This window comes from Tarenaya hassleriana, unplaced genomic scaffold, assembly GCF_000463585.1.
Source record: "Tarenaya hassleriana unplaced genomic scaffold, ASM46358v1 Cleome19, whole genome shotgun sequence".
NCBI lineage: Eukaryota > Viridiplantae > Streptophyta > Magnoliopsida > Brassicales > Cleomaceae > Tarenaya > Tarenaya hassleriana.
The window spans coordinates 1,360,206-1,387,854 of NW_010965304.1; the positions used below are offsets into that span (position 1 = coordinate 1,360,206).

Here is a 27,649-nt window from a genome sequence, read left to right on the forward strand (position 1 = left end):
CCCCCCCCCCCCCCCCGTGTGTCTTGCCCCAATACCCCCATTTGTGTTTGTTTCGATCAAGAATGAGGAAACCTAGATTTTCTCCTCCATTTTTGTAGGTTAGCATAAACGCTTATTAACTTTTGTAAGTTTCCTACGTGCAGATTTCTGGGAAATTTCCTGCCTGAGCAAGGCAAACCAGCAATCTGGGAGTTGCATGCAGATTCTCGCCCTAATGGGCGAAATGGAGAGATGAGTGAAGGTGAAGATGAGAGGTACGTTTCTGTCGCCGCAAAACTTGACTTCAGATATTCCCATGTCAGCTTATAGAATATTCTGGTGTTAGCTCTCTGTCTTTAGAACTTGAAGTTTATCCTTCACCAAGGTTTTCAAATTTCCATTTTGGCATGCTTTTAGTTTCCGACAATCAAGTATTCTGTAACATCTGATAATATATTAAGCCTTGTTATTGCCCCTGCTGCCATAGCTCTAAAATAAAAATGTTTCATATCTTTAGGCATAATCTCTACTCTAAAACGTCTTTCTCTACCATGACTTTAGTGTTTCTTCTGTAAAATTATTTAAACGGTAAATGCATTCTTAGTTAGGGCTGTTTCTACGAAGTACAAATTTTTTTTGTGGCGTGAAGATGCATGGTTTCTTTATCAAGGCAAATGGTGTCATGGGAAACTTGGTGTTTTTTATTAGTCCAAAATTTCGGTTCGTCGGAAAGTTTATTGTCTGGTAGAATTGATTTCGCAATCTCCAATTTAAACTTTACTGTCTTTTTATTTATGAACTTTTCTTGTTTGGTGTTCTCCCTTTCTCAAGAAAACAAAAATTCATAGTTGGTGTCTTTCAGTAGTTTAAATCTATCAGCTTACCTCTTAGTTTTATGTTCTTAGGTTTCTTGTGAAGAGATGCTTATCAGATGGTAATATCCACAATGAAAGTTGGACGCCTATGTCAGCCATGAGTAGTAAGCATGAAAGCATTTCGCATAAAGTTTTTTCTGAGACATCACGTGGAGTATCCCATATTCTTTCGGAGTCATCACCTGATATACCAGCTTCTGGAGATGTAGCATTATCAAGGTTTGTCGATATCCCTTTATTTCTTATGTTTGATGCAATGCATGAGCAATTGTCTCTCTTTTTTTTCTGCTACAATGTTCTCTAGGTGCAATGTAACTTTAGTGTTGAGTCAGGAACTACTGGCTAATTGACTAAGAACAATTCATTCAATGCGCATTCCATTTAGTGTTACTTTTTTCTGGACACATCCCAATTGTTATTGTCAATGCTAGTGAAATCATGAGTTGGTTATATATCACTACAGCATGAAAGGGTTAAGCAAGCTAATACTCTAAACATTCGTTTCTTTTATGGGTATTAATATGTAGGTGTACACCTTCAATGCCTAGTAGGCAGCTCTTCGGAGAAGTGCAAAAGGTTCAACATGTTGGTTGTGATCGCAGTTACTTATCGGATCAGGAGGACATGTGTAGTGTCTCGAACTTTGTTGATATCGAATGGCTTTCATCCTCTGAAAATCTGTGTGAGAACGAACTGTTTGACAGGTACATTGTCGTGCTTTAATGACTGATTTTATATTTTCAGTCTTCGGTGGATCTAGCTGTGGTGTGTCGGATGGTTTTGTCTTTTTATTTCTTGTCATGGCCATGCATAGGCTTCAATGGCTCAATCTCATCTTATTGAAAATTTTGAAACATACAACATATATTATAGCATTTCTCGTGGAGAAAAAAAATAAAAGTACCATATTTGTTGTGTCTTTCAGCAGGCCTCTGGGACTTGCAGGATATTCAACTGCTGAGATGTCTTCGTCGTCAGAGAACATCCTCAATGGAGGGGTCGGACAATCAACGCCACCTACTTGTGAATGCGGACCAAGCAGCAGGAAGGTCAGTATCCCCTCCCCTATTTCTCCTTGGTGTTTCTCCCAAAGTTTTGTACACTTGGCGGCATAAATCAGTAGAGATATCTTAGTAGGGTCCATAAACATCGATGGTTTAATTTGTGAATATATATAACAATGCCGTTGGTATGTTACGCTCTTCTCTCATTATGAAACATAGAACTGCTATAATAATGAAACTAGTCCTGAACAATTTTACAAACATGAAATCGTTTACCTTTGGATTATTACACATAACCTTCTGTTAGAGTCGACTGAATGCTCCAAATTGCTTATTCTTTCGAGGAATTGTCTCTGCTAACTAGATCAGAAACGACTTCTTTTTCTATTCAATAGGGCAAGGAACCTGTCGGAACCGACCTGTCTGTCCACGCGAAGATTCGCGAGGATTTCCCGGATAGCTTTAAGCAATGGGTAGCATATGGTGAAGCACTCTGCCACTGAAGCACACACGCTCTTATCTTCCTCCTTCTCCCACGAAACACACGTACTTCCTCGCCATCTTCACTACTTAGAAGCAAATGCTGAAGTCGACGAAACATCACGTTACAAAACATAGAAAGAAGTTTACCAGGTAAGAGATTCGTGTACCTCGTTAAGCTGTAACGGTAATGACCCGCGTCTTTTTACGTGTCGAAACATCATTAGGAAACAGAGATTGCAGAGGTATAAGAGTAGTTGTGAATATAGCCTAAGAGAGGTTGAGGTGGAGAAAAGGCAAAAAAAAACAAAAATCAATTTCTGGAGAGAGATAGAGAGAGGGGTCTTCTAAATTGTTGTATTAGAAAGAGGGTGTAAATATGTTCGTGCTGTTTCCTTCCCCCACTTTGTAGGGTTTAGTATGATCCATCAAATTCTTTGTGTTTCTTTCTTACTAGAAAAATATATGCGTCTGTCTGTAACTTTAGACCCTTTTGATTCCTGTGAGATTGACATGGGAATTATACAAACAGTTGCATTCGTTTTCAGAGTTTTTTTTTTTTTTTTTTTTTTTTGAATAGCAGTTGAAAATTAGGTTTTGGTTTCCAAAGACAAATGGATCTAAGTTAGCTTTGTGTCTTTTTTTTTTTTTTTTTTTTTTTTTTTTTTTTTTTTTTTTTTTTTTGTGGATGGACCGACACATTTACTAGCTTTTGGCATGAGAAGATTAGCTGCTGACAATACACAGGTGAATGATTCACAGTGAGAAACAAACTCATCTCACCTGATCTCATAAACTCGAAACTCCAAATACAAAAAAAAAAAAAAGTCTATAAATGCAACAGATTCGAAATGAAGTTCCAACCCATCCCCGTCTTCTTATCCAAGGGACTGGCGAAATTCAGCTCGAACATCTCTTTCCTCACCACGTTCTCGCCCGCATCACAGAAACCGACGAGCTTTGCCACGACTTGGGCGCTCTCCTTCACGTGCTCCATGTCATGAGGGTTTGTCCAAAGCTTGTTGATGAATTGATTTCGCCTCTGCTTTCCTACCGGAGGCACTTCCCATTTCATGTACAGCGCCTCCCTTTCCTCTGCTGTTAGCTTTGAGTTCACCCTCTTCGCCAAATACTCCCTCTCTTGCTTCAGAGCTCTTACACTGCTCCATTGAATAGTTATTAGATCCACGCAATAGTTGTGATTTTTGTGTGTGTGCGCGCGCGTATTTGTTGTGATTTCTTAATAGAGTTGCCTTGTATGCAATCATCTATTTAATTGTTGTGTATACACACAACAGTGGCACGCTTACCGTGACATTCGAAGCTGAATGGGCACAATCTAATATCGTTTGGGGCTTTATTGACTATGTTTAATGGATTCAGGCTCTAATCAACTATCAGGGAAGGGAAGATAGAAAAAGGAGTTACCTTGATGCTACATAACTTGCAGGCTCGTCGCTAAGCAGAGCAGGACTGGCGTTGCCAAGCTCAGCCAAGTGCTGTTCCAACCATGTCAGCCTACGAAGCTCGACATCCATGTAAATTTGATCGGTTTCTTCTCCTTTGAATAACAGATAGAACTGTGTCCTGTGGATGATGGAGATGTGACATAGATGCCATAACATGATGATTTGTTTTCTCTGTTCTTCAAAACATAATGGCCAAGGCACTTGGGATTCTTCCATTGCATCAGACTCGAGAGCTGCAGTAGCCTCGTTTGCCTCCAATTCTAACACCTAACAAAACATAGTTTCATGCTCTTGAGAACCTGAATAAGAAACATGACAGTAAGATGATAGGGAAATGGTGGGTGGTCATAAGTTTGAGTTCACCTGGCAAACAAGGAGCTGCTTCTGATATTGAAGCTTTGCAACCCTCTCTTTCAGTCCAGTAACATATGCTTTGATGTTACGGATATTCTCTTCAGCAGCATTCTTGAACATACGCTTCATTTTCTTAACATCAACCGAATTTGCTTGCCGTGCAATGGGAGTCCCTTCCCTTGATGGAGTGCGACTTTGACTGTCATCTCTCTTTGGTGGCGTAGATCTAAACACTATAGGTGCTGAATTAGCAGAGACATCACTGCTCTCAGGAGCCTTATTCTCGGTATCATATCCTGTTGTCCTCCGAGAAGATGAAAGGGGTGAACACGGTGCCCGAATTATATGTTGTATGTTTGGACTGTTACTTAAGCCGAAAGGAAGAACTTTCTTCTTTTTCATCTGGGTCCCAAACTCTGGGGTCTGTTCATCAGTCTGAAACGAGGAGACAAGCATGTCGATAGACTTCTGAACACTTTCAAGCTTCTTTTCCAGAGATGCAATTTCTTGAGAGTTCAACCGGGATATCTCTTCCTTCAAGTTGGCCTTGTCACCAACTACGATTTCATCTGACACAAGGCTAATCTTTTGCATGTCACGAATTTCTGACAGCATTTTAGCAATTTTCTCTGCTGCTTGCTGATCACCCATTCTGTGAGACGTCACTTCCTTGTGAATTAGCTCAAGTGCTTGGCTTGCTTCCTCCCCCAACTTCCTTTGATGCTTTTCAAGAAGACGAATTTCCTGGACAAGCGTTACTGGATCTGTTGAAGTTATTGACTGCCTCAAATTTTGCTTTCTTTCATCAAGGTTCATTCTGCGAATGGTCCGTACAGATTTGCTAGAGACATTTTCTTGCTGAGTTGGGAAGGTCAGACATCTTGCTACTTGAGAATAAGGCTCATGCTCATTTGAACTCTGAAAGCAAATTAAGCAATGAAATCAGCATGTTTGCATTAAGAGGCAGCTGAGGCCGAAACAAATTTGTTATGGCTTATTAGCACATGTACCTTCGGCTCTTTTGCTTTTCTTTCTAGATCAAGTTGAGATTGAACAAGGTCTCTTTGACGTTTTAATTCTCTCATCTCCATCTCCATCTGTTATTATTTGACATCAAAAAGAAGGAGCGAATAACCATGTCCATAAATTTCACCTTCCAAATATCTGTATTGGGTGACTAAAAAATTAGTGGATAAAACAAGCTGAGCACCATATTTATTCAGCACATAATTCTGTACCTGCTGGATTTTCATCTCTTTTTCTAGTAACAGAGACTTTAAGCAGGAAGAGGAACTCGGTTCTGGGCTTCTTAACTCTGATTCAAGTTTTGCCACTTTTTGCTGCAAGTGTTTTAACAGTGTTTTGTCCGAGACAACCTGAAAGATCATATGAAATAAAATCACTCAACTAGAACTAAATATCTGACGAATTATTTATAAAATTACAAGCAAAAACATTTCTATATGGTTCATATCAGTGATGTATTCTAAAAATTTGAAGTACAAGGAACACCGAAGAATGCATTGGCATCTAGAATTGCACCATCATATCCTATGGTATATGTCAACTATAAAATGATTAATACTAATCAAGAACAAAACCGTATGCTGTGTTGGAGGCCAAATAAATAATTATAGGAAGCCAGAGGCAGCTCTATTGCTTAAATGAAATCCAGAGCCCTGTTCGTAATATGACCAACATATTTAGACTGTGAATCCTACTTAAAAGACCTATATAGCCAAAGACTGAAGACTCGGAATTATTTACAACAAAATTAACTACATCTTTTCATAACTGACGTACCATGTTTACTTTAGTGCGGTTTGTGACTTCTTTTGCGCTCGTGGCAAATGAGAATGTCTTTTTGGTCTGCTCAACATGACTCAAAGCTGGACTGACAGTGCAGATAATTGCAGTCCTTGCATTCCCACCAAGTGAATTTTGCAGGATTCTCGTGAGCTTTGAGTCTCTGTATGGCACATGGTCGCTTCTTCTCCCAGAACTACAATCAACATAAAAACAAAGAAGAAACTGTCCTTAAAATGTAAAAGGAAATAAGAATACGACATAGATGCTGACCCGGATTAACACATCATAATCATAAGCCACCAAATCTCAGCTCTTAAGCTACATCTATATATTGCAGTTTTGAACTGTGCCCTGTGCATAAGCAAGAGAACTTGACACCAATAAGCATGGTTTTCTAGTCATCGATGGTTTCTCACCTCAGTTTTCTGATGACTGTCGTTAGTGTCAATAAGCTACGATTTATATGGCTTCCTTCCTTTAATCTGATACCAGCTGCGTTTGTTTGAGTAGCACGTTCACTTCCAGCAAGGTCAACAAGGTTCTGCACCATTGTGGAAATTGTCTTAACTAACAGAGAAACGCTGTAACAATGATAGAAGTAGTGGTTGTACCAGAGTTGCCAAGAAAGACTTCACACGGCCTTCTTTTTCCCTGAGACTGCTCTCAATGGTCTGGATATCAAAAGATGAGACAATAACAAGAACTTTAAACCATTAAATTCTACGGCTTGAAATGTAGCCAGATTATGCCAAGCTTATTTTTACCCCATTTAATAACAGGCAAATCTTACCAGCCTAATAATCTGATGTGATCTTGAACTTTTATCGTTTAAAGCTGTTTCTCCAACCTGTCTATGAGCTGTAAAGGCATATGTTAAATCACATCACATTATATCTTAAGCATGCTATCAAAATAGTTCTAGGCATTACTGTGTTTCCTTGTTGCTAAGCCATGGAGCTTAGCCAAAACCTCTACAAACTGCATACGCATAGAAAGATGTTCAAAGAATAATTAGAAAGCTACCTTCACAGATGCTGATTAAATGCTTTAAGTGTTGCCCGTTCTCTATGACTTCTTCAACAAGATTTTCTACCATGGTTCCTTTCTGCATGGCAGATAAAGTTAGTACATGTATGTTTCAACATTCAACTTATTTTTGCTGACCCTTCACATACCTCCGGATCATCTAACAGTCGTAGGGGTCCGGTATCGTTATTTAAAAGGTCAATCACAGTCTCATTGTAGATCTCTAAAGCAGATAATTTCAAGACAAAACTCCTTTCCTCAGTCTGCATAGATTGAAAAGTCCATTTGAGTATCGATCACTTATTGGATAACACATTGCTTCATAGTAAGACTAAGGAGAAAAGAAACAGGGAAGTTACGAAAGATGCTCACTTTTCTTATGTGTTCATACATGTCTTTAACAACGTTTTCAGTGATGCCTTTCATTGTAAATGTCTTGCCACTGCTGGTCTGACCATAAGCAAATATAGTTGCTGCAACAAATATAGACAAGCACTCACATTGCTAAGGAATGGGGAAACTTGCTCAATATGAAAAAGTACAGATAGATCAATAGCTTCTATAAAAGTGCTAAATTACCATTAGTTCCTGTCAAAGCAGACAGTGCGACGTCCCTAGCCCCACCTTCATAAACCTTCAAGGTTGAGCAGGTTGGCTCGAAAACTTTGTCTTTACATTGATAGAAGAAGGGAAAAAAGAAGCAGTTAGAATCTTATCAACGGCATTTCATAGCATTTAAGTAGCTCCTGGAACAAATTACACTATAAAAATTGTACCAAACGAGTATCTTGCTGCTGGGCGCTCAGGATTTGGATTCTTGTAGAGAATGGTCTGATCATCTGGGCATTCCCACGCAATAAGATCATATTTGGAAAGTTCCCTCCCATTTAATGGTCTCATCCGAACAGTAACAAGTATCTTCTCCTCTTTAACTCTAGACCCGCCAGGAGTGGAGGAAATGCCTCTGTCTATCTTATTTAACGGCGTTTTCGGGGTTCCCATCATTTCTATACAAAATACGAACCTAAAACAAAAAACTCGTCAGCATAAATGGTGTAAAACGACCATATATCTGTAGAATCTGTATTTTCCAACTTAAAGAAGACAGAACATTTATGCGCAGCTCAATTTCAAAGCAATGGCCAGCTCTTTTCTTTCTCTTTTACTTCGAACCAACTGAATCGATCTTCAGAGCACCCATGAGACAAGCACAAAACGGAATCTGTGTTGATACCCATCTTAGCACATACAAAAGTATATACAAATCATACTGATCCAACAAACACCTGCAATAAGATCCAGAAAAGGAAAGAAGAAGAAAAAGAAGTAACAATCGAGAATACAACTCACTTACAGCGAAGTACGGGTGAGAGAGAGAGAAAAGCAAGATCGGAGTTCGCCGGAGACGGATGCCGGAAAAAGCAACAACGCTGGTGTCGGGAAAATCGCCGGAGAATCTGGAACCGCAACAGAATCGGTGCGAAGATCGAGATGCTGGTGATGATTGGGGACTTTCGCAGAAGCCCAAAAAATCAGATCAGAGAGAGTTGTAACGTATAAACACTCTTCTCTTCTTCCTTGTTTGTTTGTTTTCTTCTTCTTCTTCTTCTTCTTTCTTTTTCTTTTTCTTTCTTTTTTTTTAAATTTCCGTTTAATGCGCACACCTGAAAATTTTGAACTGAACGGTCGACGATCATTCCGCGCTCCGTTACGTGCCACGTGTACGATTCAAATGCCACCTCGGAGGGAGCGGCACTGGCTTACAAAACGACGTCGCTTTCATCTGCGTACTGAAACGACGCCGTAAAACGCATACGGAACGAAACGATGGTTTAATATTTTCTCAATATATAATACAGGCCTAATGACCCAATAATTGTACGGGCCCATATTTCCAATAAGGGGTCCATTTATATTTTATAATAACGTCTTTATAAAATCCATATTTGTTTTATACGGGCCCATATTAATTAATTTATATGAATATTTTGAGTGGGCTAAAATATTGGCTAATAAAAAAATAAAAAATTTTAAGATGATATTTATATTTGAAAATATATTTGAAGTTCTTTTAAAAACATATTGGAAAGTGTTGAACGGTACTTGTAATTTACGTTAAAAAACAGTCATCAAATTTAGATTGTGAATATGACAGTAACATATAGATGACGATAATGATTTCATCATGATATTTTTTTATAATGTGATATTTAGAATAAGGAAAATGAAATCATATATATATATATATATATATTAGACAGATGATTTTTAATTGCTTTAATCAGACAAACATCGGACAATCACGTGGAAAAACCCGTTCGAATAAACGAAAAGGGAATCATTAGAGGTCCGCGACGCTTTGAGTGCAAGAGAAGCCAAAACGCAACATTTCTTCTGTTTGTTTATAATTTTATTTGAGTCTATGAGAATTCTTTATTTATAGATTGACCCACAAAACAATCAAAAATCAAATGTAGGTACCCACCGGATTTCCTCATCCAATTATATTTCTTGCTATAATGCGCCGCTTCTTCTGTAAGGTCCAATACCCACCACCATTCTTCGTCACTATTTTTTATTTTAAAATTTAAAAATGAGTCGTCCTATAATTTCCTTTGAGATTTTCAAAAAACAATTAAAAATGCGATCTCCGAAATAATTTGCAGCTATCTATGAAAACAGTTTTATTATAATCGCTGCATGAAACCCTTGCAATAATTTTATGGAACAATAGTGATTAATGATCATTTCAACAAAAAAAATATAAACATTGCAAAAATATAAATAAAGTAAAGTAATTTTCTTTTTGCCATTATTATGATTATTTGTTTAAAGAATAGTTGCTGAAATTATTGGAAACATTATATATAGGTGGAATGGAAAATTATTTTTTTAAAAGTGTATAATTATATGCAAATTCATATTCACGTAATTCATAAAAATTTTATATAATAAAACAATATCCACATGATGTAACAGAACCTACATGGACCTTCTACTCTATATGTTATGGTTAGTTAATGAAAATGACGGGAAATTAGATATTTATAAGTTTTTGCTTTTTGTTTAAGGTGTCCCGAATTATGAAAAATAGACGGAATTTATTATTCCAATAATTAGGCACACCTAAAAATTTCATGTACCATTGTTTGTGCCAAACGCACATGAACATATTATATGATTTCGAAAAAAGGACGAAACAATTGTACTTTTTGAATCAGACTTATATATATATATATATATATATATATATGATCTTAATGGTTTTATCAAATTTTATGACGTTTTGCATTAACAGAAACATATATGAGGAAAACAATGTAAATATAAAATTCTACGTTTAAATGAAATGAATTAATAATATGGAAATTAGTGTAATTCTCGATATTTTTGTTTAATTTTTTCAAAAAATAATGGTTAGTGAGTATTAGACATTTTCCAGCTAACTTAAGGCCCACACAACAAAACTTTCATCTCCACGAGAAACTTTATCCGATCCCTTTCAAGATCCACTTTTCACTGTATATATATTCACAAATAAATATTTTATTTTCTTAGAAATGATTATATATAAATTTAATAAAATATTAAATAAAAAATAGACGGGAACAATACATATATATTTGTAATAAAAATTTAAGTTATAAATGAAAATTCGGAAGTTCGGAAATTGAAAAGGAAAATAAGGAAGGATTACATTCGTCTTTATTTTCTTGTAGGGTGGATTAATATGATTATGATTTCAATTAGACGCATCAATCATGCAAGATATTCTTCGCATGATGATCATTCTTGTAATAAAAAAATATATTTTTAAAAATTTTTTGAATTGCCAAATTAAGAATTTTATTTTTTTGCATTTTTTATTTGCTATCAGTTTAGATGTTGATTAGCTTATTTATTCTTGTAAAATCTGTGGTGATTTGAATAAGATCCATGTTTTATTCAGTTGGATCCATTTCAAATACAACGATATTTTATTATTTATTAAGAAGTGCTTTTCCAAAATCCACACGAAATTTCACCTCGAAAACCTCCATTAAAATATTAATAAAATAAATAAAGACCATCAAATACCGGGAACGTCAAAACCACACACAGTATTCTCTAACAGTGGACTATCAAAGTGGAAAATTACATTTACGTACGACATAAATGACATTAATTAAATGCATTAATAATTAATCACATATTTGTTTATTTGTTCGCATGATGTCGGCTGACATCAAAGGTTAGATTAAAATGAATAATTTAGATTAGTGGACAAATTTGCAAATTTGGAATGGATATAAAATTTGTTTTTGATTTTTTGAAAATGCGATGTTGTTTATGGATTTCAGTAATAAATATATCTTATTTGTGGGCTTGGATTTGACGGTTGGATATCTTTTTAACATTATTGTGAATAAATAAACTCATTATAAAATATTTTTTATTTATATTATTTATAATTTTCTAATAAATTTCATCGAATTTTATTCTAAATGAAAAACAAACTTTTAATGTAGAAAAATAATCAAAATTCGAATATCAAAATATCTGAATATGTTTTGGTTAAATATTAATAATTTTCAGTAATCATTTCTAGGTTTTTTAATTTAAAAATTTTATATTTTTTGTTACAATTTTTATTTGGTTTGGTTCGAGGTTTCGTGAAAATTCGTCTTTCCTATCTTTTATCTTACAAATAAATAATTACACATCTGTTTATTTTATTACATAATGTCGGAGGACATGGGTTGCAACTCTCTGGTCTTGTTGTCCTATAACTTTTTGACACGTGGCATTAATTATCAGAAAGACTCATTCTCCATCCACTAATGTATCGCCACGTGGTATATCACATTGGCTGACGAGAGGTGCCACGTGGATGTAGATAACTGGACAAAGTCAATACAAGGTCTACGCCAACTTTTTTTAGACACGTCAATAACTACAAACCGTTGGCGGTTTTATTAATAAGTGGTTTTGGGTTTATCGTGGTTTGTGAAGAATGGCAAATATAAGAGTTGACATGGAATGATGATTTTATATATATACTATATACAAAAAAAACATATTTTTAATAATAGAGGATATATTAAGTTCATATTATAGAAAGAGGAATCTAAAACCATTATAACACTTCAAACTTGGTTTTATTTTAAATTAAACTAATTTTTTACCTTAAAAATAATCATTTAAAAATGTGTTAATTACAGTGAAACAGAGTAAATGGTGTGCGCTGCATTCAAAATACCAACAAATACATGTATTTTTCAGTGGATTAAGGCCATAATTGACCAAATAGCTGATTTAAAAATGTGATTTCTAAGCAACATGATTAAAATGCAAAATCAAATAATAATTTATATTAATTAAAAAAAAGCAAGTTGAGGAAAGCAAAATCCGAGCTGCTGCAATACACGAAGAGAGAGCCCCTATAAAAAGGCCCCTCAAGCTCTTCACATTCTCCACATTCATCGTCTTCCTCATCGTCGTATCCCCATTCTGCGTTTATTTCTCGTTCTCTGCATTTTATTTTATTTTCGTAATTCGACATTTTTCTTGTTCGTCGTTTATCTTCTTTGCCCTCGGAATTGCGTCTGAAAACAGGTAAAAAAATTTCTATTTTACTATATTTTTTTTGTTAGTTTCTTTACAATGTATATAATCTCGTCTTTTAGATTTTATTATTTTTTAGTTCTGCATTTTTTGAAAAAAATAATAATAATCCGATCACTCAATTTTTTTTATATGATAAATAGTGTAGATATCGATATATGTATACCTAAGTGGTTTATTTTTTATAGTTTTATTCTAAATCAATGAATACACGTCAAATCTTTAAAATAATGCAAAAGATCTAAGAAATATTCGAGTATATTCCTAATAAAATATATTTTACCGGTTAAACACACAAAAAAAAAACAGTCGAATTAATAATTACTTGAGGGGAAAATGTGATTATGAATATCAATTTCTCTTATTTCTTTCCAAAAACAAATCTTACCTCATGAAAATTATTTTAATTCGTACTCCCGGCTTCTTGATCTCCACGGCATTTTAAGAGTTCCCATAAATACATTAATACTAATATAATATATTAATATATCAATGCAAAAAAAAAAGTTTTTTTAAATATAAATTTCATAAGGGTTGAATATGGCATTAATATTATTTTTTATAAAAAAAAAGGTCAACGTAGTTCTTCTAGAACTTTGCCATTTTCCTAAAATGCCCTCGGCCTTGAAGCTCTCTGAATATTCAATTCCTCTGTTTCTGGGTTTGGAGCCCAAGCAAGCAGGACAGACGAAATATCACATTATAAGGAAAAAAAATTAAATAAATAAATTTTCTTCCATTTTCTATTTTATTTTTAAAAAATATTGCATAGAAGAAAGTTTCATTCTCTATATAAATCTGAAAGTCTAACCAAAAAAATTCAACATCCTTTGAAAAATCCTTCTTGCATTCTCTTCACCACACAGGTTAAAGATGAAATCTTTTTTTTTTCTTACATAATGTTATCTTTGGGTTGTCTAATTTTCTTACATAATATTTTTCTTGTTTTTTTTTTTCTAAAACAGCTTTTTGTCGTTTTCTGTTCTTTTTTTTGTTGGATAATTCGTTGGTGAGGAAAAAAAAAACAAAGCTAAGAACTTTCAGTTATTCTATTTTTATACTTTTGGAGGCATTTTTATTGATGGAGAATTTCGAAACTTTATGCCAAGAAACCGTATCACGTATACTACCATTGCCAAAAAAAAAAAAAAGGGGGAAATAAAGGGTTTGTATTTATTTCTTTAAATTCTTGAGTTTTTTAATTATATAATTTTTTTTTTCTGGGGACATGATTGATGCGTTTGAAGATTTTGCAATCTGGAAGCCACTAGAGATTTGTGCTCTTTGACTATTTTTTTTTTAAGAGAACATTCATATTTTTGCTTGCTAAATAGTAAATTCTATCTCTTTATTACAAAATTTGTTTTGCTTTCTTCCATTAAAAACAAAAAATATATATTGATATTTTATGGTTGGTGCATTGCTAAAGACACTAATGATTTAAATCGCGTAATTTGATTCCTTGCAAATGATATATATATTAGATTGTTGGTGTTTTCAGTCCAGGAATTTAGAAATAGATAATTTTTAAAATATTAATGGATAATGTCGTGTTTAAGAGTATATGAATTTGATACCCCCATTTCGAATCAACGGTCAAGAATTTCAATTCAATATCGCCTTTTTCTTTGTATCAAGCTTTGAACTTTCTTGAAACTTTGGTTGTGATGTCGATTCATCTTCATTATATATATATATATATTGTGTGAAGAGTTCAGCACAAACATTCATCCGTCTTTCTCCTTTTTTTATTTTGGGTCTCGCCTCTGTTCTTGAATATCGTCTTCTTGTTCTTGTTCTTGATTCTTGATTCTCTGCAGCTGCAAGCAAAGCTTTTTCGCTGTTCTCTGGTCTGTCATCAATGGCGGAGCGTGTGATCACTCGCGTCCACAGCCAGCGTGAGCGCTTGGACGGCACTCTTTCTGCTCAGAGAAACGAAGTCCTTTCCTTGCTCTCAAGGTAAATATATATATATATATATATATATATATATGTATATGTATATATGTAATGTCTGTAATGGTTATCAATTGTATGTATATATGTGTTTGTGATATTGCCTGGGATGTTGCTTAAAACTGGGTTTAGGGTTTTAACAATCTCGAGTTCTGCTCTGTTCTTGACATGCAATGGCAATGTTTTTTTTTTCAAATGTTGTCTGAACAAGAAGCTAAGTTGGATCGAATGCTGTTTTTAGGGTTGAAGCCAAGGGGAAGGGAATTCTGCAACACCACCAGATCATTGCTGAGTTCGAGGCTTTGCCCGAAGAAACCCGGAAGAAGCTCGAAGGAAGCGCCTTCTTCGAAATTCTTAGATCCTCTCAGGTATCAGAAAAAACCTCTCGGATTCGTCGAAATTCCGCGTAAAATCTTCATCGATGATCGATTTTTGATGTTTTTCGGGTAAATTGGACAGGAAGCAATTGTGTTGCCGCCATGGGTTGCTCTTGCAATCAGGCCACGACCTGGCGTCTGGGAATACATAAGAGTGAATCTCCATGCCCTTGTCGTCGAGGAGCTTCTTGTTTCAGAGTATCTTCACCTCAAGGAAGAGCTCGTCAATGGAAGGTACCGTCGAGATCGATCTTTCTGAAACTTTCAGAAAATGTTGTCTGAATCCTTAAACTCCAACAATGGCGACTTGTCTTGGGTTTTTTCTGCAGTGTCAATGGCAGTTTCCCGCTCGAGCTCGACTTCGAGCCGTTCAACGCGTCTTTCCCTCGGCCGACCCTCTCCAAGTACATCGGAGATGGAGTCGAGTTCCTTAACCGACACCTCTCTGCAAAACTCTTCCATGACAAGGAAAGCTTGCACCCGTTACTCCAATTCCTCCGAGTCCATTGCCGTAAGGGCAAGGTAACCGAATCTTGATCCGATTACCGTTTATCCGACACGTCGGATCCGATCTTTCTAGTTTCAAGATTCAATCTCTGCCCGAACGCTGACATGTTCTTGTTCTTGATTGTGTCAGAACCTGATGCTTAACGACAGAATCCAAAACCTCAAGACTCTGCAACACGTTTTGAGGAAAGCCGAGGAGTATCTGACGAATCTCGCGCCAGAAACGTTGTACTCGGATTTCGAGCACAAGTTTCAGGAGATCGGATTGGAGAGAGGATGGGGAGACACAGCGGAACGTGTTCTTGAAATGATCCGTCTTCTTCTGGATCTTCTCGAAGCTCCTGATCCTTGCACTCTGGAGAATTTTCTCGGGAAAATCCCTATGGTTTTCAACGTTGTGATCCTCACTCCGCATGGGTATTTCGCTCAGGACAACGTTTTGGGTTATCCCGACACCGGTGGTCAGGTCAGTTTTCGGGCATTCTTCCCATATTTTCATCACGACCGCCGCCATTGCAGAGTTCTTGTGCTTTCTCTGTTTTTCTGAGTTTTTTTTTTGTTTGATCGGATCTGTCTGTGTAGGTTGTGTACATTTTGGATCAAGTTCGTGCTTTGGAAACCGAGATGCTGCAACGTATCAAACAGCAGGGACTGAACATTACCCCGAAAATCCTCATTGTAAGTCTTAAGTTTGCACTTCCCGATGCGGGGGTTAAGGGTATGCGGTCTTGGCCTCGCGACAGTCAGGTGCCCGTGGGGTGCAGATCAATGGATTCTTGAGGTTTTACAACTGTCTAAAAATGTGTTTTTCCTGCGGTGCAGATCACTCGGCTACTTCCCGATGCGGTCGGAACGACGTGTGGTCAGCGTATCGAGAAGGTTTACGGGACGGAATACTCCGACATTCTCCGTGTTCCATTCAGAACAGAGAAGGGTATAGTTCGCCAATGGATCTCAAGATTCGAAGTCTGGCCTTATCTCGAGACTTACACTGAGGTAATACACTATCTCCCTGCTTTCTGAAAACGTGTTCTTCATTTCATCATCTGATCTCTGAATCTGAATTCATCATTTTCAGGATGTTGCCCTCGAGATCTCGAAAGAGTTGCAGGGGAAGCCTGATCTTATCATCGGTAACTACAGCGATGGAAACCTTGTTGCTTCATTGCTGGCTCACAAGCTTGGTGTCACTCAGGTTCGGCTTCTAATTAGATTATCCAGAGCTGAATTTTCATGATGTATCCGATCTGATTTGGTTTCGGTTATCGGGTTTTTCTGAGGTTTTTCCTGATTTTGAATGTTCTTGCGTTACAGTGTACCATTGCTCATGCCCTCGAGAAGACGAAATACCCGGATTCAGATATCTACTGGAAGAATCTCGACGAAAAGTACCATTTCTCGTGCCAGTTCACGGCCGATCTTTACGCCATGAACCACACTGATTTCATCATCACCAGTACTTTCCAAGAAATCGCTGGAAGGTACGAAAATCTGCTGATTCTTTTCGTGTTTCTCGAGATCTATAATCTGATGAATCTCTTGTTTCTTTCCTCAGCAAGGACACCGTTGGTCAGTACGAGAGTCACACTGCTTTCACCCTTCCCGGGCTTTACCGTGTGGTTCACGGTATCAACGTGTTCGATCCGAAGTTCAACATTGTATCCCCTGGTGCTGATATGAGCATTTACTTCCCTTACACTGAGGAGAAGCGAAGGTTGACCTCGTTCCACCCGGAAATCGAAGAGCTTCTTTACAGTGATGTCGAGAACGAGGAGCACTTGTAAGATTCCGACATGTTATCTGGTTGTATCGATGCCCCGAATCTGGAGGAAACAAGATCAAAGAAAGATCTCTAATGTTTTTTTGTTATTGAACTGTCTGTTGAAACAGGTGTGTCCTGAAGGACAAGAAGAAGCCAATCCTCTTCACGATGGCGAGGCTTGACCGTGTCAAGAACTTGTCTGGACTCGTCGAGTGGTACGGGAAGAACGCTCGCCTTCGGGAACTGGTCAACTTGGTTGTGGTTGGAGGGGATAGGAGAAAGGAGTCAAAGGACAACGAAGAGAAGGCCGAGATGAAGAAAATGTACGATCTCATCGAGAAATACGGATTGAATGGTCAGTTCAGGTGGATCTCCTCTCAGATGAACCGTATCAGAAACGGTGAGCTTTACCGTTACATCTGTGACACAAAGGGAGCTTTCGTGCAACCCGCACTGTACGAGGCTTTCGGGCTGACAGTTGTTGAGGCCATGACCTGTGGGCTCCCGACTTTCGCCACTTGCAATGGAGGTCCTGCCGAGATCATTGTCCATGGGAAATCGGGTTTCCACATCGATCCATACCATGGTGACCAAGCTGCCGAGATTCTTGCAGATTTCTTTGCCAAGTGCAAGGAGGATCCTTCTCACTGGGACGAGATCTCTCATGGAGGGCTTCAGAGGATCGAGGAGAAGTACGTAAAACTCAAAACACGGGTCTCGGATTTTGATTTAGTCGGTAAAGTTCTCGACTTTGACCTGTTTATTGTGTTCTTAGGTACACCTGGCAAATCTATTCACAGAGGCTTCTGACACTTACTGGAGTCTATGGCTTCTGGAAACATGTTTCCAACCTCGACCGCCTCGAAAGCCGCCGTTACCTCGAGATGTTCTATGCTCTGAAGTATCGCCCGCTGGTATGGCATTTCGTCATCGGATTCAGACCGAGATCTTTACCGCTTTTGTCCGTTCGGGTTATAAAACATGTATTTCTCCTCTGATGCAACCTTTGCTTTCTATATGCGTTCCTTTGCAGGCTAAGGCTGTTCCTCTTGCACAAGAGGAGTGAAAGAGGGGACCAAACCCGCCACACCGAGAAGAGGTTTCCTTGATGTTGAACAATAAAAAAGATTTGTGTCATTTTTCATGATGTGAACGAGTCATTGTAGAGGGCTTATCATGCATATGCCCTCAAGCTCCTTGTTGTTTTTCTGCTCTTTGCTCTTGTTTTGTGGCGTCTCTTATGTTCCTTCCTCCGGCTTTTGCTTGGACTCTCTGGCTATTTGAGGGCTTTTCTCTTGCATTTTTCAGTAAAGTTTGAGATTTCTACTTTCTTCAAGTTTCCAACTTTTGCTCTGCACAAGTCTCAAAACTAGCATTTACCTATAGCATACACATATACATACATGCATGTATGTGTGTGTATGTATGTATGTATGTATGTCCAAGATCATTCTTGTGAAAATTGTTACTTCTTAGACAGATAATCATGTAAACCATAAACACATATTACTTGCTCCCACTGCGAGTGTAACATAACCTTTTCATTTGATTCCTTATATTATATTTCATTATTACCATTACTTTAACAATTTCTGTAAAGTCCCTTGAGAGACGAAAGAAATACCATCTTATGTATGTGTAAAGTTTTTTTTTTTTGGTAAACATCTTTATATATACATGCATACATACATACATACAAAATTTTACATTTCTTGCTTGCAAAATAGAGCATCTCTATGTCGTGTTTATATAACGCAACTCTTTCTCGATCGATCTTCCCTCTTCCCATTACCAACAGAGCCTCTTTCCCAATCTCAAGAACGAACAAAAACGGATTTTTTTCTCTGTCAGCTTCGTCTAATTCAACTTCAACAGGACCACTTGCTGCGACTCCAGAATTTTCTGGTTCATGAAATCTGTTATTACTTTTGTCATTCTGCTCTAAGTCTCTTCCAGACTGCAGGATAAAGTTGGAAACGGTGGTACTATCTCTGAGTGTCTCCATTTTAGGATCTACTCGATAACCATTTATTGTTTTTCTTCGGGGAATCTCCAAGACCTTATTAGCATTAAGAGTGTCAATGCCAAAACAAATCCGAGACCGACTACTCCGCTGAATGGCTGTAACGGGCAAATCCCCGCGACCCATATCGGGAAACTGGGAACGTACGTAAGGAACCGACCTGTCTGTAATATAAAGCTTGAAGCAATAATCCCTGTTCGGAACCCTATTGGAACTGCCAGACTACCTTGGCTACTTTTACGAGCCCCGGCCAAAGCCAACGACAACAGCCATAAACCCGGGATTGCTCTCAAAGATCTGAAATCACAGAGGAAAAAAGAGAAAAGATACTTTGTCAGAATCGAACTTTCAAAATGTCAATCTCAAAAAGTTTGGATGCAGTGTTTTGAAATGGATAAGATAAAACGTTATTGTCAGGGCTGAAAAAAAAAACCCGAATTTCGTAACTGAGTACTATAAGAGACGAGATCGGGTTATAACGTGATAAAAACCCAAAAATCAGGTTCGGGTGATTAGGTTCAAGATCAGGTAGTAATGCGAGTATCCAGATGAATAACAAACCTATTGAAATCTCTTGAAATTTCAGGTTTGAATTCGATTACTCCAAAAGAACATAGAGATGGATGAGCATACCTCTGGAACAAGGCAAACACGAATCCAGATATGATGATGCTTTGATGATAGCCGAGTTCGGTGGCAATCTCTTCAGGGAGCCAAGATCTGAATAGCAATTCCTCCACGAGCACGACACATGTTGCTGCGGTGAATCCCCTGACAATCAGCATTAGCAACTGTCCATATCCTTTAAGCCATTTCAGGGCATCAAATGACAAGGGAAGGTGCGGAGGCCATGAGAAAACTGCAGCTCCTATCATTGCATTTACGGATTGTATTAACAGAACGAATACGACGCCCCCTACCAAGCTCTTCAAAAATTCCTGAATCTGCATATGTAAAGACTTGACATATCAATTTCTTTTTGTTTAATGGCATAACTCAATGGACGGGGTACAGAGGAATATAAATTAAAGGGTAAGGACAGACCAAAATTTTAACCTGATCTTTTAAAGCATCAACACAAATGCAGACTCGATAACCCCTTATTCAGTATATGCTTTCATATTTGGAGAATTTTCATTGAAGAAATATCTGCCACTGCCACAAATATGGTTTTCCTTTTATCTAATTAGCGAGGAAACCTAAGAGGTACATGACTCTGATAACCTAGCAGGCATGACCCTAATTAAGATAGTAGTCACTGTCGCCTACATAAGGAAATGCTTATGGTCAAAGGCCTACAGCGAGTGGTATGTATAAATTAACATGATTTAAGTTTGATCATACATTAGAGTTCGTACCTTTTTGTTGGGGGAAGAACTGAAATCAAGCCCATATTGCTGGAGAGGGTTTTCATATTCTCGAACTCTCTTTCCCCACAGCATAACTAGTATGAAAACAGCCACATAGAGGCCGATTATGCTAGCCAGTTCTGCTGTTTTGGAGGGATTACTTGTGGACCAGCTCTGGACGAGTGTTGGAAGCAATGGAACGACAACCGGTGACCACAAAACACATACCATCCCCATAAAGCCAACAACCCTAATAAACAGAAAAGCGATAATCATCACTGAATGCTATTATGTAAATGACATAGCTTATGATGTGAATCTTAAGCACACGTAATCTTTGTCACTGTGATGCCATTAAACAATTTAGCATATCACGAAAGAAAGAAAAAAGTCTCTTGAATATTGACATTAGCATATCAGTGAAATGATCGATGATCACAATCATTGACATTAGCATACTACGAAATTAGTGTAACAGGTCATGTGTTTCCAAGTACTTATTTAAGGATATTAGCTTAGCACACTTCTTGTCCTTGGGCGAGCTAAGCAAATATGAAAAGACGATTGGTCTGAATTTTTGTTTTCCCAAGGAAGAGAAGGGAGAATCGTGAGTTCGGTGAGTTGTAAAAACAATGGACTTAGATGCTTGGACTGGACGAAACTTACCTCTTCGGCAAGGGCAACTCAGCCACATGCAGAAACGAGATTAGCCTATCAGTTAGACTCATAGCACCACGGATCCCACCCCAAAGCAAAGCAAATTTCCCAACTAACTTTAGTATTCCGCCCTTCTGCCCCAAATCTGCCAACATTGCAACGAGTCTGTTCAAATGAAAATTGAAGAGATGTCAGAATGGCAGAACTGCCGTCCATATGATGATGCAAGAAGAAAAGTAACATTCACCCCCTTTTTAAGTACCTTTCTTGATCCACTTCACCATCTTCTTTGGTTGGTACCACAGGACCAGCAATGGACATGGCTTTCTCGGCAAAATTCGCCACCATGTTGCTCTGCTCAGATTCTTTCTGTTGACTTCCTTTCTCCGTCAATGATTTTGACATTATACCACCGTTTTGACCACCTTTCAGTGGATCCTGTATAATATGTGCTACTTGTATTAAAGATGGACAGGGTGTTTATATAATAATTTTTCATTTTTTAATCATCATATGAAAACTTATCTTAGAGAAATACCTGTTGCTGAACCAGTAGAGCAGATGCCCCGAGAGCAGCTGTTACAGCACCAACCATGACTTGATCGTTATTAATATTTTGCAGTCCTGATTCCATCCCCTTTTTCTTGGAGCCATTCAATTTGCTCTTCTTGTTCATGTTGTTATTCAGACCACTCTTCTGTTCATCTTTTTTCCTGAATTTGTTCACCTTTCTAGTCACAGCTTCTCTTTTAGCATCATCACACACGGTTGATACATCAAAATATTTCCTCAGAGCAGCTAAGATAGAGCCAACAACAACACCAACTGGCAAAACTTGCCTAAGAAAGCGGGTCTCCTGAACAGTTAAAGAAATGGCTCTAATGATAGTCTCCCCATGAAGTTCACATATCTTTTCAGTAGGGACGTTGGCCTTGTTTATATTTTTGAAATTCAAAGAGTGCTCAGCATCTGCAACAGCAAGAGAAACAGCATCTGCCACTTTGTCTATATCTTGATTGAGTTGAGACTCAATTCGTCTCAAACCAGATGAACTCATCCTACGTTGGACTTCAAGACTCAATGAGTCCAATATTATAACTTTTACGAGGTGCATCAACTCTTCACATCCTTCATCAGTGTTGTCCACATCATCTTCTGGATTGCCCACTGCATCACTCTTTTCTGTCTGCTCCATATCTTGATCATTGTCTAATATCACACATGAAGGCTCAATAATGTTCTCTTCGTCATTTGCACTACTTGGTGAATGAACCTGAAAATTTTTGTTGGTGTCTCCACTGGCTACTGAATTGTCAACAGACTCTTCAAAGTTCTCAGGCTGTTGATCAAGGAGCTTCCACTGACCTTCTTCTGGATAATAGTCAAGCAAGAGAGCAGTTGTTGTATCTAAGTCCAATTGTGTGGCAGTCCGCTCATCTGAAAGATCTTCTTGGAAGTACACACCATAAGAAGAATTCTTAACCAGATTTGCATGCCTCTCAGACATCTTAGGTAGATACTCAAGATCATTACCAACCACGGGTTTATTTCCGATCAAATGTTTTTCATTCAGCAACACTGTGGTTGTATCATGCTTAGTGCCCTTTCTACTCTCATGTAGATCAGATACAGGATCACCTGATCCATGAGAGAACATAATGTCTTTGGTTACTCTCTCATCAGGTGTGTGCACCTCAGATAGAGAACTGATGTTCTCATCCTTGAGCTTCTTTTCATAAGTGACTTCATCGTCTTCCTTGTTTCCTTCTTCCAGCTGAGAAAGCATATTCTCTAGCACGCCAAAAACACTATTAATTGCTACTTGAGTTGAATCATCAATACCTGTTAGCGCATCAAATGCTTGAGAAACACTGAATGTAGGCTGACTCGGCTCCTGCACTGCTGGCTTAGTTTGATCAGGTACAGGTTGCAAATTTTTTGTTTCTTTCTTCTGATTATCATTTTCTTCGTTCTCTACAGGCTGCAAGTCAGAAGGAGGTCCAGGAGGTGGTCCAACATCTTCTTCACTAATAGATGCTACTTTGTTTTGGCCAGAAGCAAACTCCACAGCTTTCTCTTCGTTATTGTTGGCAATATCCTCCTTCCTTTGTTGCTGAGCTATTACAGCATCTTGGTTCACTTTGTTCACATTTACATCCTCTGTTTCGCTTGGTTTTTCCTGGCTAGAACTACCAGCCTTTACCCCAGGCCCAGAAACCTTCTCACCAACATCAGCTGCGGTGACTTTTTCTTTGGTAAGTGACTCATCATTTTCATGATTAGACCCTGATCCATCATTAACATTCTTATACGGAGCCAAACTATCATCTTGATTGCTGTTGACTGGTTGCGACTGGCCAGAATCAACATATTTCTGGGAAGCCTCGTAAGGGTTATCCTCTATTCCTGCTCCACCAGTAGAGCTTTCCGAGCCATCAGGAATGTTCTTAGAGCCATTCACTAATTCATCAGTCTTCTTCGTATGATCAGGAGAATGAGAATCCTGTTGATCTACAGCACTTGATGGCCCTTTTCTTGGTTCCTGTATTTTTGGCTTAAATCCTGGCGTCATATTAGGAAGCTTAAGCTTGTCAAACTTCACCTTTGTGCCTTGTGAATTTAAGATGGCAGTGACAGATGTTGTTAGTTTTCCCCGGACATCTTCCGGCACGGCATCTTGCAAAGCTTTCATAATTGTCTCTCCTTGACCAACAGCATCCAGGACCTAAACATTTTACTGAATAATTGTCAAGCATTTGTTAATTCAGCAGTCACATTAAAACTTGAAATTAATATTTTATTTTTTTAACAGTATGAGCATTACCCTCTTCTTTTCTTCAGCTTTGAGGGTATCAGGCATGGTTACATCTAGCATGTTCATAACCACTTGTGCAGTCTGTAAAATCTGGCCTCTGTCACTCTCCTCTTCACCAGACTTGTCATCTTTGTCTAATTCAACTTCAACAGGACCACTTGCTGCGACTCCAGAATTTTCTGGTTCATGAAATCTGTTATTACTTTTGTCATTCTGCTCTAAGTCTCTTCCAGACTGCAGGATAAAGTTGGAAACGGTGGTACTATCTCTGAGTGTCTCCATTTTAGGATCTACTCGATAACCATTTATTGTTTTTCTTCGGGGAATCTCCAAGACCTTATTAGCATTGACACCTTTTTCATATGCTCTAGTTTCCAAAAGTGCTAAGCCTTTTGAAGGATTAACAGTAACATCTATGTCTTTCAAAAGTGGGTGACGGCCCTTCAGAAGTCCAAGTTCTACCGCAGCCAACCACTGCATTCAAAACTTGGAGATATCACTTCTCGGACCAAATAAGAATGCAAAAACCAGCTAAGGATTTAAAACTTCAAAATTTACCACAAACACTGAAAGAAACAATTAACAGTATGCGATGTGATGCTTTTAAAAGGAATTATTAAGGTCCTTTACACATATATGAACCATCCATTACTCACAGCAAGTTGGACTGATGAGCCTCTGGGTTTTAGAATCTTAAGAAGGTGGATTAGCAAGTCCCTGGGTAATCTAAGCTAAAACTCAAATAACACAAGAAAACATTTTTTTAAGGACAAGCAATATGTACATCCAGCAACCTGGTGATTTCTCAAATTCAATCATGTGAACCTATATCTAAACCAATGATTAAACATAATCTTGCAACCATCCCATCTATTTAGAAGTATTTTCCTATTAAAGACGTATTGAGCAGTATCAGCAAGGCCAGGAGAGCATCTGTCAAGTGTAGTCTCACAGCAATGGTGATCATATCCAGAATAAGGAACTTGAATCAGAGATAGAGAGAGAGAATAGATGATTGCCTCAATAGCAAGATGATGACACCATGATACAGCTGCAGCACCCCCAATAACAACACTTGAGGGCGAAAGAGAGCACAGAAGCAAGCTTGTAAATGGATTTTCCGCTATCGCACCACGTGGTATAGAAAACAGGGGCACTGCATCATCATTCTGACAAATATAAGCAACTTAGTCAGACAAAACATTTCAAACACCATTTTATTTTTCTAAAGGAGGATGCTGGAAAACAGAAACATGTTTAGTCTGTACAGAACCTATTAGTCAAACCAGGACCTGATGTAAGTTTACACATGTGACTTAGAATGTGAACAAAGCGAAAATCATTTTGTTCAGATGTAGAGCTTCTACTGGACATGTTTATCTGGTTCTGGTTGGTAAAAACTAGAGGGTCAAAATCTGATCATTTACCGATGCAAATATCACCAAAGGCAAGTTCGTGATGGCACTCAGCTAATTCAGTTAACATCGCTCTCAGTCCAACTCATGAATCATGATTCATGGTGGATAAAGATCAGCCTTAAAGCCATACAACACGACTGAAATTTGATAAAGCATAATGACCCCTTTTCTACAAGCTACGCAGATTCCTCGATCGAATTTCTACCAAATAAATGCAGTCCTTACCACACTGGTACGAGAAGACTTAGAAGACTTCTGGATTAAAAGTAAGGTTCCAAAGATAAGAGTAACCTTGAACAAACTCCAGTGACAAAATATGCACCTGTATAAAGAGTACAGGAATCTTCACTTCCCCAATCACGCTTCTGGTGCTGCATTTGGAATAGAACTCTTCTACACTATCAAAGCCGTAAGTCACCATGGATATTGCTTTTTCAAAGTCGCGAATGGATTTTGAAGTCAAAGCTTTTCCAACATCGAAACCCTTTGCTCTGCCTTGGAAAAGCTCCTGGTAGAAATCCATTTACTTTGTGAAATTAATAAAACGAGGGAAAGAATTTTCATGCAAGGAAAAAATACAGGAATATGAAATGAGCAAATTTTCATGCATGGAAAATAATGGAGGAATGAGACAATCTATATGGGGCAGGCCTTTCGCAAGCAACAGCCAACCTTGTTTGAACGCAGAATCTCCACTAGTCCATGAGTAAGGTGTCTATCCAAGGTACTGTGATAGGGAGATGTCCGTGTAATCTCTTCTAAGTCAAAGGGATTATCAATGCACACAGCAGCAGTAAGAGGTGTTCTTTCCCCAACTTCGGCCAGGTACTTTGTCAACATATTTGCACCAAATCCCCAGCCGACGCCCATTAGTGTCGTCCAAGGCCTTGCCTTGGTTATGAATTGTACGGCTGTGGAGATATCATCACTGTCAGCTGCTGTGAATAACCTATGAAAATCAAACAGTAAAAAAGCCTTACTATCAATATAGTTTCTGACAAGATGTGCTACTAAAAGAATTATAATAAATGGAGCCATGACAAAGTTAGCTTCATCACAGAAAGGTAATGAACTTGGAAGAAACCGGGTTTCATGCCTCGGTCGCACATTCCTGTCCCTAGCATCCTATTCATAAGCATCCATGCTAATCACATAACCAGTGACAAAAGAATGATGAACGTAAGTGAAATCACAAACTTTCCAAAATGCGACGGACATATGTCTTGATTCTTCCAAGTAAACAACTTTGTTGATCTACAATGGAAAAGGATATATGCGAAGAGCAAAGTATAAAAAAACAGGATCTATCTACGATCTAATTCACGGAAGCATACTGAACACAATCCAACACTATCCATTTCAAAGGTCCTAAGAAATGTGACCAAGGAGATGACACTACGCCTATGAGTCAAATCGCAATATGCAAATAGTCACCAAGAACGACACGCTCAGAGAAGGTCTAGCTCACCGAGCCGTAGTAAGAGGCGAACCAGCGCAACCCCTAGGGTTCATCACCACAGGAAACACGCCTCTCCTGAGAGCCTCGCGTACAAATGATCGAATGCCCTCATCCATGCTCCCTTCGGGCGTTCCCGGGACCAGAATCACGGTTGGGTCAAGCCCACGCTCCTCCCCGAGGTCCAAAGTCGCCGGCCAATCCAGCGAAACAACGCCTCCGTCCTCCGTGTTGATGCAAAACCTTTGATACTCTAACGCCGTCTCCTCCGCAGCACCGGTGTTCCCCTCCGCCGCCGGAATCTTCCCTGTATCCAACCTCACGAAGTGCCTCTCCTCCTTCACGAGCCTATCGTCCAATCCCCCGAGAAGCTCGGAATCTCCGGCGCCAACATCGAACGAGAGCAAAGAGCACCGGAGAAGAACAAACTGGTTGAACGGCGTGGGGCTCGTGAAAAGCACCCACTCCCCGACAACATCGTCCTCTCTCCTCTTGTCACCACCGCTCCCCATAGATTCCCCAAAGAACCGAGAAGACAGATACGCCGCCAGACCGGAAGCGACGCCGGCAACGGTTGGAGCAATGGAATCGAGAGAAACGCTCCCATCGAACGGAGAAGGAAGAAATGAGAAATTCACCAGAGCCAAGCTCCGTCTCCGATGCTTGAAAAGAACCCGTTTCTTGTACAGTACTCGGAGATCGCCGGAGCTCCGGAAGAGCGGGAATGGA

The 27,649-nt window shown here is 38.5% G+C and overlaps 4 protein-coding genes across 7 annotated transcripts in view; 2 read left to right on the forward strand and 2 right to left on the reverse strand.

The window, feature by feature from the left end:
- The window catches only part of LOC104810980 (phosphoinositide phosphatase SAC4-like), an 8,407-nt gene extending 5,522 nt beyond the window's left edge, over positions 1–2,885 (forward strand). Inside the window, exons 12-16 of one of the 2 annotated variants that reach the window (XM_010537489.1) lie at positions 144–254; positions 885–1,073; positions 1,382–1,558; positions 1,780–1,903; positions 2,254–2,885. In XM_010537489.1, the coding sequence (XP_010535791.1) occupies positions 144–254; positions 885–1,073; positions 1,382–1,558; positions 1,780–1,903; positions 2,254–2,361 (709 nt within the window). In that variant the 3' untranslated portion in view covers positions 2,362–2,885. The remainder of the gene's footprint in view (positions 1–143; positions 255–884; positions 1,074–1,381; positions 1,559–1,779; positions 1,904–2,253) is intronic. The other variant, XM_010537490.2, reaches the window with a different exon arrangement.
- Positions 2,886–3,018: 133 nt separating this feature from the next.
- On the reverse strand, positions 3,019–8,608 carry LOC104810981 (kinesin-like protein KIN-7B). 3 transcript variants are annotated; one of them, XM_010537492.2, is made up of 15 exons: positions 8,351–8,608; positions 7,773–8,020; positions 7,576–7,665; positions 7,369–7,469; positions 7,146–7,259; positions 6,994–7,075; positions 6,761–6,828; positions 6,582–6,641; positions 6,387–6,511; positions 5,965–6,163; positions 5,400–5,537; positions 5,172–5,258; positions 4,171–5,079; positions 3,767–4,074; positions 3,019–3,498 (listed from the first exon to the last, which is right to left on the reverse strand). In XM_010537492.2, exons 2-15 carry the CDS (start codon positions 7,999–8,001, stop codon positions 3,168–3,170), a joined length of 2,841 nt encoding a protein of 946 aa, XP_010535794.1. In that variant the 5' UTR covers positions 8,002–8,020; positions 8,351–8,608; the 3' UTR covers positions 3,019–3,167. The 3 variants fall into 3 exon arrangements, with proteins under 3 accessions (XP_010535794.1, XP_010535795.1, XP_010535793.1); XM_010537493.2 differs by having other exon boundaries at positions 8,347–8,608; XM_010537491.2 differs by lacking the exon at positions 8,351–8,608 and adding an exon at positions 8,108–8,291.
- A 3,846-nt stretch (positions 8,609–12,454) lies between these two features.
- On the forward strand, positions 12,455–18,538 carry LOC104810983 (sucrose synthase 4). The gene is made up of 14 exons (XM_010537494.2): positions 12,455–12,591; positions 14,421–14,559; positions 14,798–14,924; positions 15,016–15,167; positions 15,263–15,455; positions 15,571–15,906; positions 16,023–16,118; positions 16,263–16,436; positions 16,519–16,635; positions 16,755–16,921; positions 16,996–17,220; positions 17,331–17,894; positions 17,978–18,116; positions 18,236–18,538. The coding sequence occupies exons 2-14, from the start codon at positions 14,462–14,464 to the stop codon at positions 18,266–18,268; spliced, it is 2,421 nt and encodes an 806-aa protein (XP_010535796.1). The 5' UTR covers positions 12,455–12,591; positions 14,421–14,461; the 3' UTR covers positions 18,269–18,538.
- A 2,698-nt stretch (positions 18,539–21,236) lies between these two features.
- Positions 21,237–27,649, reverse strand: part of LOC104811288 — a 7,165-nt gene continuing 752 nt past the window's right edge. Inside the window, exons 2-9 of the mRNA XM_019202276.1 lie at positions 26,933–27,633; positions 26,137–26,413; positions 25,787–25,972; positions 25,066–25,215; positions 24,056–24,520; positions 21,770–23,956; positions 21,494–21,669; positions 21,237–21,396 (exon numbers count right to left, since the gene is read on the reverse strand). Coding sequence (XP_019057821.1) covers positions 21,237–21,396; positions 21,494–21,669; positions 21,770–23,956; positions 24,056–24,520; positions 25,066–25,215; positions 25,787–25,972; positions 26,137–26,413; positions 26,933–27,633 — 4,302 coding nt within the window. The remainder of the gene's footprint in view (positions 21,397–21,493; positions 21,670–21,769; positions 23,957–24,055; positions 24,521–25,065; positions 25,216–25,786; positions 25,973–26,136; positions 26,414–26,932; positions 27,634–27,649) is intronic.